Genomic DNA, 21,402 nt, shown 5'->3' with positions numbered 1-21,402 from the left:
TTTGCATTCCGAATAATCCAAAAGGCAACTTTTTAGACCCCTTTCATTTCAAAAATCAGAAAAAAAAATATCGGACACCCTACTGAACATCCTGTATGTATGTTGAGTGAATTGTATTCGGTTGCTTTAATCAGATGAATTGATATCAATTGATTGTATGAAGATTCTCAAATGTTTGCGATCATTAATGTCTCATTGACTAATCTTCTTTATTCACATTTAAATCTTGATTGAAATGTCACAATCTGAATATCTGAGTTTTCCCTTTTTCCTTCCTGTTTTCACACCCTTCTCTTTTCATAGCAAGTAGATTTGATTTGAATTCATTTATTTATTTTTTAAACAAAATATGCATTTTTAAATTTATTGCAACAGAGAGGGAAAACATAATTGAGAAGGGAATTAAAAGTCTAGGCATTTACAGGGCTTATGACCTATCATTGGCTGGTTTAAGTGGCCACTTTACACACTGTAACATTCACCAGTCTATCCATGTTTAAACTTCCACGTTTCCTCAACTCTTCCTTAATGTTTTCCCTCTCTGTTGCAAAAAATTTAAATGTGAATAACTCCCTAGGGAGGAAATCCAGCGAGTCTGCAAGCATTTGGACATACATTGAAAATATACCTACATTGTTTGTTTATCTTTATTAATTCAAATTAAAAATTAAATAAAGATTCCTATATACCAAATATATGTTCATATTATATACAACAATCTTTCGAGTTTGTCCAAATGTTTGTGAGCATAACTAGATGTTGTCTGATCAACTGACATTTCACAAACAAATTTCGAGTTTGTCCAAATGTTTGTCATCATAACTAGATATTGCCTAGAACAAACCTTATAAACTTTTTCAAAGATGAGCAGTAATCATATTTAATGTAGTTACTTCATATATGATTTTCTGTTTTTATATATATTTTTATTATAAACCTTATTATGTTTAAAATTTGATTTACTTTTTATATTAATTTTTAAAGTTCTCGTATACTTTTTATTTCAAACTTTTGTTTTATTTAAACTTTTTTTTTTTTAAATATTATGTTATATAATTTTTAGGCTTGATTATTGTTCCTTAGTTTTGAGTGCAAATATGTAGTTTAAAAAATATCAAACCTTATATGTTTATATTATAAATTTGTAAAAGGCAATTATGCCGTGTATGTTAATAAAAATAAAATAAAATAAATAAAAATTAACTGACATTTTATCAACAATATTTCGAGTTTGTCCGAATGTTTGTGATCATAACTAGATATTGCCTCAACAATATTTCGAGTTTGTTCAAATGTTTGTGATCATAACTAGATATTGCCTGATCAACTGACATATTATCAACAATATTTCGAGTTTGTCCAAATGTTTGTGATCATAACTAGATATTGCCTCATCAACTGACATTTCATCAACAATATTTCGAGTTTGTCCAAATGTTTGTGATCATAACTAGATATTGCCTCATCAACTGACATTTCATCAACAATATTTCGAGTTTGTCCAAATGTTTGTGATCATAACTAGATATTGCCTCATCAACTGACATTTCATCAACAATATTTCGAGTTTGTCCAAATGTTTGTGATCATAACTAGATATTGCCTCATCAACTGACATTTCATCAACAATATTTCGAGTTTGTCCAAATGTTTGTGATCATAACTAGATATTGCCTCATCAACTGACATTTCATCAACAATATTTCGAGTTTGTTCAAATGTTTGTGATCATAACTAGATATGCCTCATCAGCTGACATTTGATCAACAATATTTCGAGTTTGTTCAAATGTTTGTGATCATAACTAGATATTGCCTCATCAACTGACATTTCATCAACAATATTTCGAGTTTGTCCAAATATTTGTGATCATAACTAGATATGCCTCATCAGCTGACATTTGATCAACAATATTTCGAGTTTGTTCAAATGTTTGTGATCATAACTAGATATTGCCTCATCAACTGACATTTCATCAACAATATTTCGAGTTTGTCCAAATGTTTGTGATCATAACTAGATATTGCCTCATCAACTGACATTTCATCAACAATATTTCGAGTTTGTCCAAATGTTTGTGATCATAACTAGATATTGCCTCATCAACTGACATTTCATCAACAATATTTCGAGTTTGTCCAAATGTTTGTGATCATAACTAGATATTGCCTCATCAACTGACATTTCATCAACAATATTTCGAGTTTGTCCAAATGTTTGTGATCATAACTAGATATTGCCTCATCAACTGACATTTCATCAACAATATTTCGAGTTTGTTCAAATGTTTGTGATCATAACTAGATATGCCTCATCAGCTGACATTTGATCAACAATATTTCGAGTTTGTTCAAATGTTTGTGATCATAACTAGATATTGCCTCATCAACTGACATTTCATCAACAATATTTCGAGTTTGTCCAAATATTTGTGATCATAACTAGATATGCCTCATCAGCTGACATTTGATCAACAATATTTCGAGTTTGTCCAAATGTTTGTTATCATAACTAGATATGCCCCACCAACTGACATTTTATCAACAATATTTTTTAGACTGTATCTCTAAATGCTGTACATTGTTTTTGTACTTATATTTTATATTTTTTCATATGTAGAAGCTTGAGGGGAAAAAATAATAAAATAAAAATAAAGAAAAAACTAAAAAATATATGACAAAAAATGATTCAGAACCAGTTGGAGAAATTATTTAGAAGCCATTAATTGACAATATTTTTAAATCAAAATAACTTGATTTATGTTCATTATTTGCATAAACATTTCGCTTTGTTCAAATGGTGGGGACCAATTAATATATTACAACAGAGATGAGAACATCCAAGAGAAGGGGATATGGAAGTCTAGGCATCTACAGGGCTTATGACCTGACACTTTACACGTTGCGTGGAATTCGCCGTTCTGCCTATGTTCAAACATACACATTTCCATCAGTTGACTTTTGTGAAGTTCAAGAGCCGAAACCTTCATTGATGCAGGTGAGATTCATAAATTCATAATGAAATATAGTAACCCGGCAAAATCCACCTTTCTTTATTTTGAGCAATTCACGAAAAACTGATACAATACTTAACTTCAAGCTTTTTTTAAACTTAAATTTTTTATTATAATCAGTAATTATTTTACGCGTAAGCGGTGACGACATAAGACTGATTATGTCAAGAAACAGTAGTGAAATAATAAATTTAATTTATACATTTCAACTTTACAATACTCAAGTAGAGGTTGCCACGTTTGCAGCAAACCCGATAATTTAAAAGTCAAGTAATTACAAATAAAGCCGTATTTTTAACTGACAATGTTATAATTATTGTAAAAATATGTATTCTGAATAAGTTTCAATTAATATCTCACTTTTTTAGATTTTGGATTTTGCCGGGTTTGCGAGTAGTACCCTCCTCACATATCAAATAAAGGTTTTAGCAATTTCGCAAATCAGTATGCGTATATCAACTGTGAGTACAATTTATTTCGTTTCTGTATCATAAATCTCTTACATATTTTGACTCGTACGAAGACTCTTCTTCCTTTCATAGTTTAACTTCCCTTACTAAACGTAGAAGCGTTTCTGATCTGTCTTTCCTCTTCAAAATTTTAAACAATTTTATCGATAGTCCATATCTCTCGGAGCGTATTTCAATCAATTGTCCCGTAAAGTCAACGCGACAAGTTCATTTTTTTTATGTTCAAAACTCGTTTATTTATCGTAGCTGCTCCAAATTTAATTTACTTTGTCCCCATTTAGATATTTTAATAAAAAAAAATTGTGACTTCAAAAAAAAACTTTTTGAAACACTGTAAAATAAAACATTTGTCAGTGTGTAATAAGTTTATGTTCCTTTAATTATGTTTATTTTATTATAATATCAAAATTCTGAATTGGTCAACTATATTATGAAAATCCCTCTCTTCCACTTCTCAACTCTATTTCCTCATCTTTTTCAGAGATCTTTTTTTTTCTCATGTCTTATAAAATATATAATTTTTCTCTTTACTGTGTAACATGTTCCCTCATTATATTTGTGAAAAACTTTAACTGGATGTATGTACTATTTTTTATATTTTGTATTCTTATATAACAACTGTTGTTTTTCCTTAATGAATAAAAATAAAAAATAAAATAAAAAAACCATTTCATTTTATTAAAACAATTTTGCTCGTGAGGCGTTAGGCGAACGTGTTTTGACACCCAGTGATGTGCACATGTGAAACGTGCGATTTGCACATGGCAAACGTGTGATGTGCACATGGCAAATATGTAGTTTTCGCATTGCAAACACACAATGCGCGCATGCTTTTCATGTTAGTCGCAGTGCGAGAATGTGAACATAAAAAAAAACTATTAAAATGCAGTCATAAGCCACTATTTACATTGTAAATCCCTGAGCCTGTGGTGCACTGGACTATTTGTAGCATTCATGGATGAAGATTTGAAGTTGCCTAGTTGTAACAATTACCCCACGTAATATGCATTTTAAAAATTGGATACAGGTAAACGTCGTTTTGCGCCGGTTCGTGCCGGCGTGGGATTCCCCGGTTCGGCCGACACCAGACGACAGTAGGCGCCGCGATTCTAATAGCAGACACACTTTTACGTATGTTTACGACTTGCAATTCTTTGGGATAGATCTTCCGGCTTTTCGTAGATCTCTTCGCTAATAAACAGTAAGAGATGAAGTTGGATTGGCATGGTTTAGCTCGAAGTCTTGGGTCTTTCGTTTTTATGAATATATTGTATACAATTATTGTTTTGCCCTTATTTGTCTTTGCTAAATAGTTTGATGTTCAGTTTCGTGCATTTATATTTCTTCATGTAACTGTTGTAATTGGCTTAGGCCGTATATATAATAAATAAATAAATAATAATATTAGAAAGAAAACACTGTTTTGAGTCTACTGAACGTTTGATTTATAATATTATTAGTTTTATGGTATAATTTTAATGCTCGATCTTCCATAACTCAACTTCCCTAAAATACAAAAATATCCGGTGTTTTGATACGAGAGCTTTCTGCAAAGAACGAAACATGCATTTTTTAGTTTTTCAAAATTTTCCTTATAAAATTAATAAACGGTAGACAATTGGTATGTGAAATTGCGTTACAATATGGAAATATCACATACTACGAATCCAGTAAAAATATATGAAATGGATTTATAAAAATTAATTTTATTTTCGAAAATCAATATGGATATCATAGAGTAATGTTTTCACACGTAACTTTAAAAATAAAAAAATATGTCCCTACAAAAATGGCGACTTTGGTGTTCATTATTTTGGATTTTGTAAGCACTGAAATGGTTTGTAACAGAGCTGAGAAAAGATGCAAACTAGAGATGCCACGAATAGATAGTAAAATAATAGAAAAATATTTTTTTAAAATTTTTATATTTGAGAAAATGTTAATTATGTTTAATGTGTAACTTTTTCTTATTATATAGCATGTATAATGTAAAAGCCCCATGGGCGTCAACAGAAAGAAAAAAAAAGAAAAAATAAATAAAAAAATATTCGGTTACTTTTTTTAACACTCTGTATTCGGCCGAATACCAAATACAAAATCAAAAAAATTTTTTTTTTAATGTATCTATTTTATCTATACTAAATTATTAGTTAATTACTTAAAACATGTGAGTGGTAAGTTGTGATCAATAAAAACATTTTTTTCAGCATTTGCCGACAAATACCGATAGTACAGCAAACTCACTGCCAGTTTTTTTAAAGAGTGCTATCGCCGACTGTTATTTTTTTTTTTTTTTATAAATTGAAAGAAAAAAAATAATTGAAAAAAAATTGTCGGCCTCGTGGCGGAATGGTCAGCGCGTTAGCCTGCCATGCAAGAGGTCTCGGGTTCGATTCCCGACATGGTTGATATGAAATATTTATTTAAAAGGGTGTTTACACACTAGAATATTTTATGGTCCCTGGACTGGTACCTGAAGCGTAAGACTGATCATCTTACCTTCATGTAACAATTTTTTTATCAAGATACGCTGCGATTGGTGTACCAATGCGGTGCCCTATGCACCGTTAGATGCGGAAAGGGAACGATGATGATATAAATATTTTATCTGCCATTTAAAACGTATAATTTATTTATTTTTAAATACACGTGTGTGGGATTCGATCGCTAGGCGTTTCATGTATACAATATTTTTGTCGTCCCCGTCAACTGGAAGCGTGGCGTCTTATGTAATCCACTTATTTGGTGGTAGGGTGAGGTGGTGGATGGCCGGGGGGGTCTGCGGCCGTTTGCCCACGTTGACCGGACGTCCAGCGGGCCAGTACAGAGAGAGGACGGACGCAATCAATCATTTCTAGAGCAGTGCCTACTCTACTAGAATTTCATTAAAATAATAGCAAAAAATTATATCAAAAATATTAGTAACTATTTTTAAAATTTGAAAAACGCGCCAGAGATAATTCTGTTAAGTAATATATTGTACCGATCAGCGCGCCGCTATCGGCCTGGGTCGGGAGAAGCACGAACTACAAATGCCTTTTTCTTCCATATGAACATAACGCGATGCGGGAACGAAATGTGTATGTGTGGGTTTTATTTCAGTTGTAATTACGCGTGTATGTGTAAGCTAGTAGGCAGTGCTTTTAGAACGTTGGTAAGTACATTGTTTTAAAAAGAACAAACGAATACGTTACTGACATCTAGCGTTTTTTCGATTATTATTTAATAAAAGACAGTCGTGTCGAATAAATAACCTCAAATTGGTTTCTGTTATAATTATACAATCGAGAGTATTTTTGTTTCGCGTTTATTTTTAAAAAATAATAAAAAAGATAATTTTTTGGAACTTATTGATTTGCTAGCTAAATATGTCGGTATCTTGGAAAATCACTTGCAATAATCTAGTAGTGCATTTACGAGAATATCCAATAGAGCCCAAAATTATTTAATTTCGAGTGTAGCAACCGTAATCAATGAAAATATAAAAATATTTATAAAAAGGATTTCGTAGTAATAAATTATATAAATTATATTAAAAATAAGAAATATATTAAATAAATTTAGCATTTATTTGGATATTTGATGTAGCTTAGGTAATTTCATTATTAACTACCTACGGCATAATGATTCAAACTAATGTGACTAGCGAAGGAAACTGTTTGGTAAGATTGATTTGGTACTTATACTATATAAAACGTACTTTTTTCTACTGCCTACCCTAGTTGAAAACTCTGTGCACGCGACTGTTCTAGAGTAATAATATATAAGATTACTAATGGGGACTATTAGTGACACAATGCCGGCCTCGTGGTGTAGTGGTCAGCGCGTTTGCCTACCACGCAAGAGGTCTCGGGTTCGATTCCCGACACGGTCGACATGAAGTATTTATTTAAAAAAAGTGTTTTTACACTAAAATATTTCATAGCCCCCTGGACTGGCACCTGAAGCGTAAGGCTGATCATCTTACCTCCATGTAACAAAAAAAATATCCAAGATACGCTGCGATTGTGAACGTCTAGTTGCATTCCACCAGCAACACTACTGGCTAGTACCACTCGTTAGCGTCCACGTCGCGATCTCTGGGCAATGGGTGTTAACGAAAAGGCGGGCTGTGAATGAAAAACGAATTTCATTCAGTTTTGTGATTTGGAAATATTTGAGAAAGGATAGGAACATGGAATGGATACCTACCTTTAATATGAACTGAATGTTCTTCAATTTCTGGCACTGGATGACAAAATGAACTATAAAATGTGACAAAGTTTTCCACGACGCGCGACGATTCCAACAACTTTTTATCCGATGTGAAGTCAAAAATGTTGTTTGGTTTTTGTTCTAAATTTAAATCTTCTAATTTTGAATTTCTTCAATCTTGATGTTGGGTAGGTACCATAAGGATGCGTCAAAGGAAGGATGGGAACGAAAGGTAATCGGCCAGGAATAGTATCGATAAATGCTGTTATTTACTTAACAATGCGATCACACTCATAACGGTGTGATCACAGCAGACAACGAGAGGATGAATGGTGAGTTTTTGGCGCCTCAAAACCAAAACCAACCAGCTAAGGGAAGGTAACCCCGACAGAAAATCAACCAGAGAAGGCAACGGGAAACCACTCTGGTCATCTTTTCCCAGGAATCCCTACGGCGAGTACATCAATAAGCAGTCGTCCTGGCTGCGAAATGTAAAATTAGCGCAGGACAGATACATAGGACAATATTCCGACTCGTAGGTTGAGAAACAATGAAGTACTGTTCATCGATCAGCATAGAACAAACTATGGCCTTAATTCTCCAATCCCGTCTTTGTCGTATTGTTAAAATGCAAAATATTGTCATTTCATAGACCAAAACAACCGATTTCCTTCAAGTACCCATTAGAAAACTTCAAAATTGATGTAGTTAAGTCCATCAGAGAATTAGGAGTTGTTCTGGACTATAAACTGACATAAAACGAGCATATAGATAATACAGTAAATAAATCACTGAAATTACTTGGCTTCATTAACAGAATACCCTCTGATTTTACTAATGTCCGTACAATCAAAACTCTTTATTGCTCAACTGTTCGCCCTCTTCTAGAATATGTCTCCGTGGTCTGGTCTCCATTCTATGGCAATCGCATAAATCACATTGAATCAGTCCAACGTCGCTTGCTTCGAAAAATAGCGTGGATGCTCGGACTAGAGAGAGATAATTATTCTTATTCTGAAATAGAGTCAATGTTAAATATTTCTAGTCTACAAAAACGTAGAACTAATATTGACTCCATATATATTTTCGGCATACTAAATGGTATAATCGATGTTCCATCATTACTGGGACAAGTGAAATTCCATATTCCGACTCGTAGGTTGAGAAACAATGAAGTACTGTTCATCGATCAGCATAGAATGGCCTTAATTCTCCAATGACCCGTCTTTGTCGTATTGTTAACTCTAGACAAGATCTGGACTTTTTGGTTTAAGTTTACAACGATTTAAACGAGCACTAAATAAATAGTCCAGATCTTGTCTCGATGTCCCTTGTGTTTGTCAATGCTTCTTTTCTATTTTTTAATGTTTCAAACTATTCTTTTATTGTAATATTTAAACCCTATAAATTGTATACATGGACAATGTCCGTTAATAAATAAATAAATATGCTTTCGCTGAAGTGATCGCCAACGTCGGGGGGACTTGGCAAGGCATTAAAGGAAAAAGAAGATGCACCATTAGGTGCGGAAAGGGAATGATGATGATGATGATGTAACACAATATGATGATTCATGAACAAATAACGCGTGTAGCTACACCGCATTGGGTCAGATCCTGTCACACGCGAAATGCACACATCTTTGCCGAACATTCGGTATTCGGCCAAATCACTATTAGCGGCATCTCCAGTTAAAACCAAAAAATTCAAACCAACACCAAAGTATTAGTACTTAATGATATCATGCGGAAATAGCTAACTCATGCATATATGTTTGTATGGAAGGTAAAAAGTGGTGAATATTATACAAAAGTATACAAAATCAAGTTTACCTTAGCATCAACTCTTCATCTATATATTGCAAAAGACTCCTAAAAAAATACAGAAAACCACAGATGACATATCTCAAACAGCCATATACAGATATTTCATACATAAACATACCATGGAGCATAGTTTTTCAACTGTTTGGGTGTCACGTTTTATGATGAGTAAGTAAGTAAGTCACATTATGTTGATACACGCGATTTGGGCCTTTACAATGTGAGCATTTCATAGAAAATACGAGCAATTTTATTTGAAATGTGGGTTTTTTCTCTTCCGAGTGGCAATGTTGAGTGACGTTAGTAAGGGATTAGTTTACTTGTCACCCGGTTATTGACGATCCTAATTTTAGCTCATACTCAGTAAAATTGCATTTGAACACACTTCGGGCGGGAAAGGTATTTCTACTTTCTACCCATTCAGTGGATTGATGCTTAACGGCGGGAAGAGTAGAAATACCTTTTGCGCCGGCCTCTTTTCAAAGGCAAAAAAGAAGGAATTATCCTCAGAGTAATAATGCGTAACCTACAGTCCTTAAAATATAGCTTGATTATATATATATATATATATATATATACCCCTTTGCCATGACACTACCGATAAAGCTTCACGCAATTTTAATGTCTATTTGAGGATTCCATACATAAAAGATTCACGAGTTTTTACAAAACGTGGTTTCTAATAACGTTTTAGTGATATTTGAAGGAATTCCTAAGTACGCGTTAAATTATTTTTTAAATGGAGAATAGGTGGTAATTCATAATTAGTATACAGAGAGGCAGCCTAAGCAATGAACACTATAGTCCTTAAAATATAGCTTGATTAGAATGACAGCTGACAAACTAATTTCATTAGTGATGGGAAATTACTGATCACTGATCAAATCGGTTTTATCAGTTATTTCATGCAATCATTAAACTCTGTTTCCGAAAATTGATATAAAAAGCGCAAAAACAAGCCAATTATTCACAAGAAAATGACATATTTATACTTTTTTCATGAACAACATCAATTTAATTAATTTTTATTCGATCAATTTACATTGATCAATTTGTCCCATCTCTTTTTTGCAAAATGATGTAACCTTGCAAGGACGTCGTTAATAATTAGGTTTATTTTAGTTTTAAAGCTGATTTTATATATTAATGTTGATTTATGTGTCAAGCATTGTAATAAAAAAATCAATTAACACGCCAGATACAAATGATTTTTCGTGTGTCAATATAAATCACTCCTTTGACGTTACTACAAAGTTATATCGTCACTTTTTCTGACAACTGTCATTCTAATCATGTTACATTTTAAGGACTATAAAGAGAAGCCCTATCACTATGTTTCATAGAACGCAAGCCATATTGGTTTGTTGGTTAGCAACCAATTGGTGGCCAGTTTGTTTTATTTGACAACATAAACATAACGGTTTGATCGGATGCTTTTGTAGCTGTGCTTGGCTTTGTTTGTAAATACAAAAATTTAAAATATAGATTACACAAACATCACTCTGTCAGATTTAAAATTTACACTAAAAATGTATTATATAACTTAGTAGACATTATAATAATAAATATGTACATCTCCCCTCCCCTCCTTATTCTCTCTTCAAGCATTCTTGTCCTTATCCCGCCCAATTTACAGTAACTTAATGTTCTTGAAATAAATATTTTAAAAAATCTTTGATTATTGAGTACATGAAAATAACATTTTTATATGTATAAATTATATGTATTTATTTGATATGTCATATATTTTCTTTACTAACTTTGTATACTATGTGGAAATCTGTTATTAGTTCTGAGTTTATACACTATATCTGTTTGTTTACTAAAATATGTATGTAGAACTGTTGATTTCCCAAATAAAATAAAATAAAATAACTTGGATATTTACGTTATAATAAATAAAAATCGACTAAGGTGTATTGCAGTATGTTTGGTTGCAGCAGTAGGAGCGTCAAAGGTGTTAAAGGGGTCCGTTTTCACAGGTAATTGATTCCAAATATTTTCCCATGATTGACATTGATTTTTTGCATTTATTGTCCCGACGCGTGTATTATGTTGCTTAAAAACTTTCCTTATATCAACATATTTACTTCAGATACTATTTTTTCTCAATTTAAGAGATACATTTGTGAATTAAATAAAGTATGTTTACTGTTGATAATGACAGTTGATTACGGGCAATATGTCAAGGCCGCACTGGGCATCCATAAAAAGTTTGAGTTTTTATCGAGCAGAGGTTGATTTAATTTTGCTCGAAAATAGCAATGTCAAACTTGAAATCGCATCTAAAATGACACGTCCGAATTTCAGGCCGCTACGACTCGCCGTTTCGGAGATGTGATGGACAAACAAACAAACTCAACACGGGACTTTGGTTCCATGGACTTGGGATTTATGTCTCAATAAATGTAACGTAAGTATATTGTGAATAAAATAAATAAATAAAAAAATAAACACACACATGTATTTTCAGTTTTAGAAAATAAATATAGGCGAATTTTAGAAAAATAAATTGGAATAACCCTGCAATAATAAACAGTCCTCTATAGCTTGGCGCATTATTACTCTGAGGTTTTTTCTCTTCCGAGTGACAATGTTGAGTGACGTTAGTAGGGGATTAGTTTACTTATAATACCCGGTTATTGACGATCCTAATTTCAACTCATACTTAGTAAAATTGTATTTTAAGTCTTTATTCAATAAAATACACATGTTACAATATTATTACACCATAAGATTAAAAACATTAAGTATTAAAACACATTAAATAATAGTTTGTCATCGGGTGATCAGACATTAGTTTTTATTAAGATTTAAATAAAGAGTACAGACATAATATTGTACACAAATAATATATTTATATTGTTTTTGATACTTGAAAAAAAAATGGCAATATGGCTTTTGAAAGAATGAAAAAACTCAACACAAACCAAATAAAATAGTTAAAAATATTTTTTTAAATAAAAAAAAACAAAAAAAAAATACAATTAAATCAAAGAATAAACATTATATTTGAAATTAACAAATTACAACAGGGATGGAGAATACCTACTACTACTACTACCATCACTCCATTTCTCCGTAGGGGTAGGCAGAGAGAATGGACCGCCACACACGTCTATCCTGGCATACATTCCTAGCTTCCTCCACATTTATACATCTTGTCATACATGCCCTTCGGTTCTGTCTGCTTTTGACATGACCAGACTTAAGATTTTGGTTTATCTGATCATCCCACGTCTTCCTTGGTCGTCCTCGTCTCACGTTGCCGTTCATTTTCGCCATATATACTTGTTTTACCATTCTTTCGTCGTCCATTCGTTCTACGTGAACAAACCATCTCAGATACCCTTTCTTAATCTTATCAATTATACTTGACTCAGATTTACACTCTCGCCTGATTTCATCATTCGTGACCCTGTCATACATTGATTTCCCACACATTCGTCTAAGAGACCGCATTTCAACCGCGTTCACTCGGCTTTCGTCTTCCTCTGCCAGTTCCATGTTTCACTTCCATACAAAAGTGTTTAGCCAGTTTAGCTTCGATTGACATATTTTTATTAGAAATTACTGTGCTTAGTGCTCCTTGAATGAGAATACCTTCAAGAAGGGAATATGGAAATCTAGGCATTTACAGGGCTTATGACCTGTCATTGGCTGGATTAAGTGGCCACTTTACACACTGTGTAACATTCACAATTTTGCCTATGTTTAAACATACATATTTCTTAAATTCTTCCATTTGTTTATTTTGGTGAAGTTAAAGAGCTGAAACCTTTTTTGTTGTGAAGAGATTCATCTGACTGAATTATTTCACATACTAGGCAACGCCTGAAAACAATTTTCCAATTTTTAAACTTCTTTTTGGACCAAGTTTAGAAAAAAATAGTAAAAGTAGTGGGTCATAAATGCTACCAAATTAAGATTAAAAATAAAACAAAATAAATAAAAAATTAAAATTTACATATACAAAACAAAAATTTAAACTATGTATTGAAATTAAGATAAAAAATATGTTAACAAATTACAAAAGGTTAAAAAGAAAATAATAAAAATGTATTTAACAAAAAATGAGTTAAAAAATACTGAGTTTTTCGAATGAAAGTTTTACATAAATATTAGGTCAATAACTTAAAAACTGGAATTTTTGTAGGAAATTTGAGCGTTTATTTAAGAAAATCTTGTACAATGAGGAATTCCACTGTTTTCAAATTAATTTTTTTTCTATTAGCGTACTATTTAACTAAGCAAAAATACATTATTTTTTTGTGCGTTATTTACAAAGATGTGATTTTTAAAAGTTACATTTATCAAATACCGCGCCAAACGACTGTAATCAGTGTGTCATTCTTATTGGCGTTCTTACTTTCACTGACCGCGGTAAGTTGTATTTCTCCAGCCAATAACAAAACTGACAAGAATCTATGGAATATTGCTTTGATTACTTCATTTAGTTGGTCGTAATTTGCTCATTTCTATGTTATGGTTGTTTTTACGAACGTTTCGATTTAGAAAAACCTAGAAAGTTGCCATAATCTCTGGTTGAAATGTCAAATTATACTCTTTTTTTTCTATGGTCAAAACGTTGCGGGGGCTTAAAGGGGAAACCGGAAATACTACACGTAGATATAAGGAGTGACATCATTTTTTATGATTTTAAAATGAATACTATTTGTAACATTTTTTATTTATTTTTGCGTGCGTTTTTGAGATATTTCATCCTATTTCAAAATGTTTAAATATTCACGTGTACACGAAAACATTTTTAAAATTTAATTCCGGGTTGGGCTGGAATTCCTCATTGTGTTATTCACAGTATTGTCCATCAGAAGTTACAACATTTCCCCATTTTTCTGGCGATTTGTGGATGCCATCCCAAAACAACCGGTCATCTTTTGAATCAAAGAACGGATCGAGCCAATTTTTGATGTCTCGGACTGAAGTGAAGCGTATTCCGGAAAGTCCATATGGCTGGTGGGGCTGAATTTCATATCTGCTAATTGCCAAATAGTTTTTAAAGGGTTGAGCGACATGTGGGCGAGCGTTGTCATGTTGGAAAATCAATGTCTCGTGTCTGGTCTCCCATTCTACCCGTTTTTCCTTCGATGCTCTCTTTGAACTAATCAGTTGACGGTACAGCTCTCCAGTAATGGTTTTAGAAGCTCACAATACAAACTCCTTTCTGATCTTCATCTTCAAACTTTTTCGGCTGTCCAGGCCGCTCTTTGTCTTTGACTTAAAAATCGCAACTTTTAAAGCGTTGAAACAACTCAAAACACCGTGATTTATCAGCAAAATCAGCAAAACTTCCCGCTTTTGCCTAGCCATATGAATCTCACCCACAGTAATAAAGGTTTCAGCTACTTTACTTTACAAAGGTCAAAGGATGGAAGAGTTGAGGAAATAAGGATATTCAGATGGAATTATTGAAGAAATATGGAACATCGTAAAAACAATAGATGTCGCAAATATTCTCCACACTTTTTTTATTTTTAGATTAAAAGGCTTATTTTGGAGAGATCTCGAAGGACGTCTTTTTGAACGGGATTGAAAAAAATTGGGCAACATTGAAAAAAAATACTTTGTTGCAAGGTGGCGTGTATAAAATAAAAGATTTCAAATGACATATTTTGTTTCAAATTTTATTTAAAACTTAATCGACTATAATTAAATTAAAATACAACGAATGAATACTAAAAAATATTGTTTGAACCTATCCTATTCGTGGAAATTGGGGCAATTTTACGTGAAATATTATAAGTGAGCAGCAACGTCGTTTTGAAGGCAACCGTAATCAACGGTGGTCAGAGAGTGTCTGAATTCAGTCTCTCAATCGTCGGCGCCGTGTTGCGTCTCTGTGTTGGCAGGCCTGACACCTGGAGTTTTTGTGTCCAGTGTTGCAAGTGCCCATAATTTCACCTAAATAATCACCAAAATATTTTCTCTTGAAAATTTTAGTTTTAGTAGAACGGTTCTCAATTATTAACTAGAATAATAAATTATTCTCGCAGCCTGGGAAAAGTACTAAAAAAAATTCATTGCATTTTCAAGAATACACACGTTACTGCAATATTATTTAACATTATAAAACAAAAAATACTCATCATTATTTGTCCCGATAAACTATCAACTAACATTTTGTCATCGGCCGTTAACACATAAGTGTTAATTAAAATTTAAATAAAAGAGAAGACATAATACTGCATATCAAATCATTATATTATTTTGTAAATACTCCAATTGTCAGACTGCACTGGCTCGGAAACGAGTATGGAGAAATATAATATTTTTTAGAGTCAGTTTAGATTACAAATTCTTCGAGCGATAAAATCAAAATAACTAACATTATTCAAATACTAATATTGTAAAATACCTACTGTAAACTTAAATTTGTTGCCTAAAACTGTTGTAATTTTTAAAAACTATTTAATTATTTACCTACTTTTATTTAGTATTTACCTACTTTTATGTAGTGTTTACCTACTTTTATGTAGTATATACCTACTTGTATGTAGTATTTGCCTACTTTAATGTAGTATGTACTACTTTTATTCAACATATCTAAAAAGTAGAATCTAATTCTGTGCTACAATATTTTTGGCATAAATTAAGTTCGTCAGCATGATGAATTGTTGTTCTTTTTTTAAAATGAAAAGTGCCTACATATTATCTTACTATACCATAAAACGCTTAAATTTCAATTTCATACCTCTCATGAAAAAGCCCTCTGGGCGTATATAAAAAAATTACATAAAAAATGAACACATAGTTATATTAGTTTTGAGGCCTTAAAAAAATGAGCTAAAAATGAGATAAAAAATGTCAAAACAAAATGAAAATACGAAGTTAAAAAAAAAAAACGCATTACTTTAACCGAAAAAAAGTGGAGAATGCTGTTTTTGTTATAAAACGTCTCATAATATGTTTATTTCGGTAATCAAAAATAAATGTTTGGTAAATAATTTGTTATCTGAAACCACTCAGCTGGAGAGAAATTTGTTTTTGGAGATAAGGCTAATTTTTGTAGAGCGACACCCAGGTTGAAAAACAATGCTTCTGACAATATTTATAAATAATATAATAAAAACACCGATAAATATTATTATTTGACTGGTGAAATAACTTGTGAATTATGTTTATATACAGGTTTGATAAAAAATAAATAAAAGTAAAATTTAAATTTTGAATCTAAATACGTAATGGGGAAATATCACATACTACGAACACAAAAAAAAATATATGAAATGGATTTTAAAAAAAATATTTTTTTTTCAAAATTAATATGGAGAAATGTTTTCATATATAACTTTAAAAAATAAATAATAAAAAATATTTCCCTAGAAAAACGCGATATGTTTGGCATTGACAATAGTGACGTCAAGATTCGTGATGATGTTCTATAAAAAAATTAACGGTTACAAAGTTCAAAATTAACATGAATCGTGACGTATTAGGGACGTGGCTAATGCAATGACCGTTTTCGCTGGAATTAAAAATTCTAAATTTTAAAATATTTTTTATGGAGTCAAATTTGTTTTTTTAAATCCAGTGAAAAGAAATAAATGGGTCGAAATCATAACGAAAGAATCTGATTGGGATCCATCAAAAACGAATGTTGATTGTCAATGTGAAAATATAAACTTTTTGATGTACCAAAAATGAGTATCGCCACACAGCAATTTTTTGACTCACTCAAACAGACGCTGACAGAATACTGAGCATCCGATCGCCGTCAAACTTTGACAGATTGTCAAAAACAGAATATCGATTGACGCAGCGCGGGCATTAAATGTAATGTATATAAAAAATTAAAAAATAAAAAAACATATAAAAGTGACATTAAGCCTGATTTGTATCCCATGTTCCAACTAAAAAAAAGGCTGACTTCGAGGCCACAGTCTCAGGCTGTAGAGAACCAAATTCAACCTACACCCACGGTAATCTTAATAACTTCAAAAATGAATTGGATCTGTTTGCTCAAATGAGAGATTCTTATTCTTAGAGGTAAGGGTCGGTGCTATTCAAGCTCCTGACGTCACTGCGACCTGTAAAGATCTATTGTGAATATCAAATGAGAGAAGGCGACTAAACTACGCATAAATGAATAGGTTCTCGTTTTGACGCATACGTTTCTTTGTAGACGTCGCTCAGTACGCAACTCCTGATTTGAATTCAACTATGCCGTGTTGTGTCCTTTTAGAGTGTAGAAATACTGCTAGGATCTTAAAGAAACAGGATGGGATCACATTTCATGTGTAATTAGCAAATGAATGTGTAAGTAGCAAATACATTACTTAAAAATTGAATTATTTTTCCATTTGTCAGATTGTAGAAGAAATGAAAATGGACGTTTCTTTTACCCTACTTTGCTCATCTAATGAGATAACTAATGAAAATTAGACCTCGGATTAAACAACTATGTGGTAGACATTTGATTGACATTATCTTTTAAACATAAAATATTATTTAACATGATATAAAAATATCCGTTTTATATAAAATAAAATTTGTTTTATATTTTAAGTTCAAAGTTAATTAATTCAATTACTCTTATTAATGACCCTTTACTTATCTACTCTGTTGTGTCAATCAATATTTCCGCGTGCACAATACAATTTTAGAGAGATTGCTTTTTTTTTTACCTTACATTTGTGTTATGATTATATTTTTTCCCATCGTGCAACATAACGCGGCAACATCACGAATGCGCGCGGCAAAAATGGGGCAAAGTGAGGGGATTTTTGGACACAGTCCAATGTTTTCAAATTTGATTCTACGCTCCTTCTGGAATATTCTTAATTCTATGTATGAAGAGCGCTCAGTAATCGGTGCATACTTAATAATCTTTATATATTATACAGTTGTAGATAATTGCGTTGGAAAATAGGAATCAGGTTATGCTAAAGCGGGGAGCGATCCTGATCCAGAGTCTACGACACTACAACAGGACCACAAAAGAACTAAAAAAAGATCATATAAATACATATAATAATATAATTAACACAAATAAAGAAATATTAATAAAGAAGAAACAATAATGTGATAGCAAAATACAAACAGATTAATTAAATTGATTCAATCTGAGTTATAAATTATGTACAGTAAAACCCCTAAATTAAGTTTTACAGTGGAACGACGAAAAAAAAACAGTTAATACAGGGTAGTGAAAATCCAGCAAATTATTATTTATTGAAAGAATTATGGAGTTTGATTTTTTTATTTGCAACTTTTTTAAATATTATTTTCATAAATAATAAATGTTTAAAAAACACAATAAACCGCTTTTAAAATGACGTCTAAAAGACAAAAATGTTCGTAAAGCAGAAACACGCAAATTGTCGACAAAAAAAAGCACAAAAATGGCAGCAATAAATGTCCATAAAACACAACAAACTGTCGTTAAAATAACAACAAAAACTACATTCAGTTTTCAGTGCGAATTATAAATTTTTCTGACTTTAATTGCAGGAAAAAAATTATTATAATTGAGTTTTAAATGTGATAACAAATACAAAATTCAATGGCACTTCAATAATTATACGTAGGGACGTAATTTTGGGGTTTCGCCGTATTCAATCTGAGTCTTACATTGGGTTCTGCAAAATAAATCACAAATCAAAACTGGGTTCTATAAAACAGACCATGAATGTAATCCGAGTCCTACAAAACAAATCACAAACTAAAATGGATTTTTACAAAATAAACTCAGGCAAAATGCAGTTCTGTTAGATGTAAAAAGTAAACTTCTACACATGGATTTCAAAAACATGCAAACAATATTATATAAGTTAACGAAAACCAAATTCCACATGACAAAAAATGCATCATTTAACAAACATAATTGCATTCAAGAGATAAGTTACTTAAGCTTTTTTTCTTATAAAAAGCCAGGCTTCAATGCTCCAATAAATGATAGTTTACGATGCCGTCCAATCTTGTGGTTTACAAGCGAAAATATGCGAATTACGGTGTGATTTCAAGAAATCAAACGGATACCCAGAAACTATTACTACCCGGCTACAATCCGGCCGGATACCAGATACAGTTAAACCCCTGTTTCACGTTTTTCAAGGGAGCAAAAAAAAAGTATAAAACTGAGAAAAACTAAAAATATAGTGTAGATTTTTTCAAAGAACTGTCATAATTGGGGATTATTCATAATTACCAATGATTTAGTTTAAGACGTTTGAGACGTAGAGTTGGAGATTGAGACGTTTAAGACGCAGAGATTTTGAGACGAGGACGACCAAGGAATACGTAGCATGATCAGATAAACCAAAATCTTAAGTCCGGTCATGTCAAAAGCAAACAGAACCGAAGGGCACGTATGACAAGATGTATGAATGTGGAAGAAGCTAGGAATGTATGCCAGGATAGACGTGTGTGGCGGTCCATTCTATCTGCCTACCCCTACGGGGAAATGGCGTGATGGTAGTAGTAGTAGTAGTACTTTGAAATATTTTTTATTGCATTAAAAAAAACACGTTTGAAAATTTTTTGTAGTACTCAACCTTAAAAACACGAAAGTAAAAATTTGAATTTGCATAAAATGCATAGAACGATTTTTTCCTTAAATATTGGGAAATTTTATTTATATGGTATCACTTTTTTAAGATGGCACCACACAATTTCCACTGTCATTTACATCGCGGAAAATCTGTTCACACTTTTATAATAACTGTTTAAACTATCTTCTTTTCACATTATGTTTATAACTTCAAATAATATTTCTATTATCATATATGTTTAACTTTCTGCATCGTAATTTATTGATGTAAAGACTTTATTCTTCCTAAATATGCGTCGACCGCATGTCACAGTGTAGTAAAATGTCAAAATAAGACACTTCAACAAAATGATCAATTACACTGCACCTACTTTGAATTTAGTTTGAGACTACAATTTACACATTTTTTTTTACCTTGATTTTATTCACCATTTTAGGGAAACGCGGCGGCGCGCGGCTCGGCGTCTTTTGACAGATCGAATGAGTTTCGAAAAATTTTCAACGTAAAACCGGGGTTTTGAAAAACGTTGTTTAGGGGAGTATTTGAATGAGAATGTATGGAAAAAAATGGGACCTAAATATTAAAGTGTAAAAAGTGAGAAAACGTCAAATCGGGGACGTAAAAACGAGGTTTTACTGTAGTACAATATCCGGCGGACACCAAATATTAATTTAACTGCGAAAATTTCATGAAATCAACGCCACTAAATTGATTTATTGAGTGTTGGAGAAAAACTAAGTAACCCTCATCTTTAAGAAAACTACTTTTTCATAAAAATGTTCACTGCAGTTCAGACAATATACGAAGGTACTTTTGACAGATTACAATAGTGTTGTGTCAGACTTTTTTTTTCGATTTTTGATATCATTTTCTGACAGATGGGGTAAAATAAAAACGACTAAATGGCTTAATACGTAATACTTCAACGTAAAAATTTTCGTCGATCAATATTAATTAATCGTATTGCGAACTTTTTAAAACAATGGGCAAACTAGCCCAAACCATTATAATGATTTAATGAATAAACCTATAAACCACATTTATACGCAACTCAGTGATCATCATCAAAAATATCATGAAAATATTTCAACCGCGTATTTTATAAATTTGTAAATATTTTTAGCCGTTCATTAGCTCTTGTCCAAACCAAGGCAGAACTTCTTTTTTAGTTTGGCAATAATTTGCAGGATTTTAACATTCGTAATTTTCCAAAAAAAAAAACAACAAAAAAACACTGTATTTTTCATCCACCCGGACTGTATGTATCTAATTATTTTTTTTACTAATGAAAAATTAGCTTTCTAATAATTTACCCAAATATTTCAACTTTGGGGACCATTTTCAACGAGTCATAAATAACTGACCATTAGAAAATGGAAATCAAGTTGGGT

The 21,402-nt window shown here is 31.9% G+C and overlaps 1 protein-coding gene across 4 annotated transcripts in view; it reads right to left on the bottom strand.

Annotated features, from left to right (window-relative positions):
- The window catches only part of hppy (MAP4K3-like protein hppy), a 72,972-nt gene that overhangs the window by 27,782 nt on the left and 23,788 nt on the right, over window positions 1-21,402 (bottom strand). For 2 of the 4 annotated variants that reach the window (XM_088238018.1, XM_088238019.1), the window contains one exon: window positions 9,510-9,548. The exons of the other annotated variants lie outside the window; for them this stretch is intronic. In XM_088238018.1, coding sequence (XP_088094144.1) covers window positions 9,510-9,548 — 39 coding nt within the window. The remainder of the gene's footprint in view (window positions 1-9,509; window positions 9,549-21,402) is intronic. 4 annotated transcript variants of the gene reach the window in all.

This window comes from Micrasema longulum, unplaced genomic scaffold (genome assembly GCF_059751315.1).
Source record: "Micrasema longulum isolate JH-2025_06_02 unplaced genomic scaffold, ASM5975131v1 h1tg001818l, whole genome shotgun sequence".
Taxonomy (NCBI): Eukaryota; Metazoa; Arthropoda; class Insecta; order Trichoptera; family Brachycentridae; genus Micrasema; species Micrasema longulum.
The sequence above is the reverse complement of the archived record's forward strand: the minus strand, read 5'-3'. Positions and strand labels throughout refer to the sequence as shown.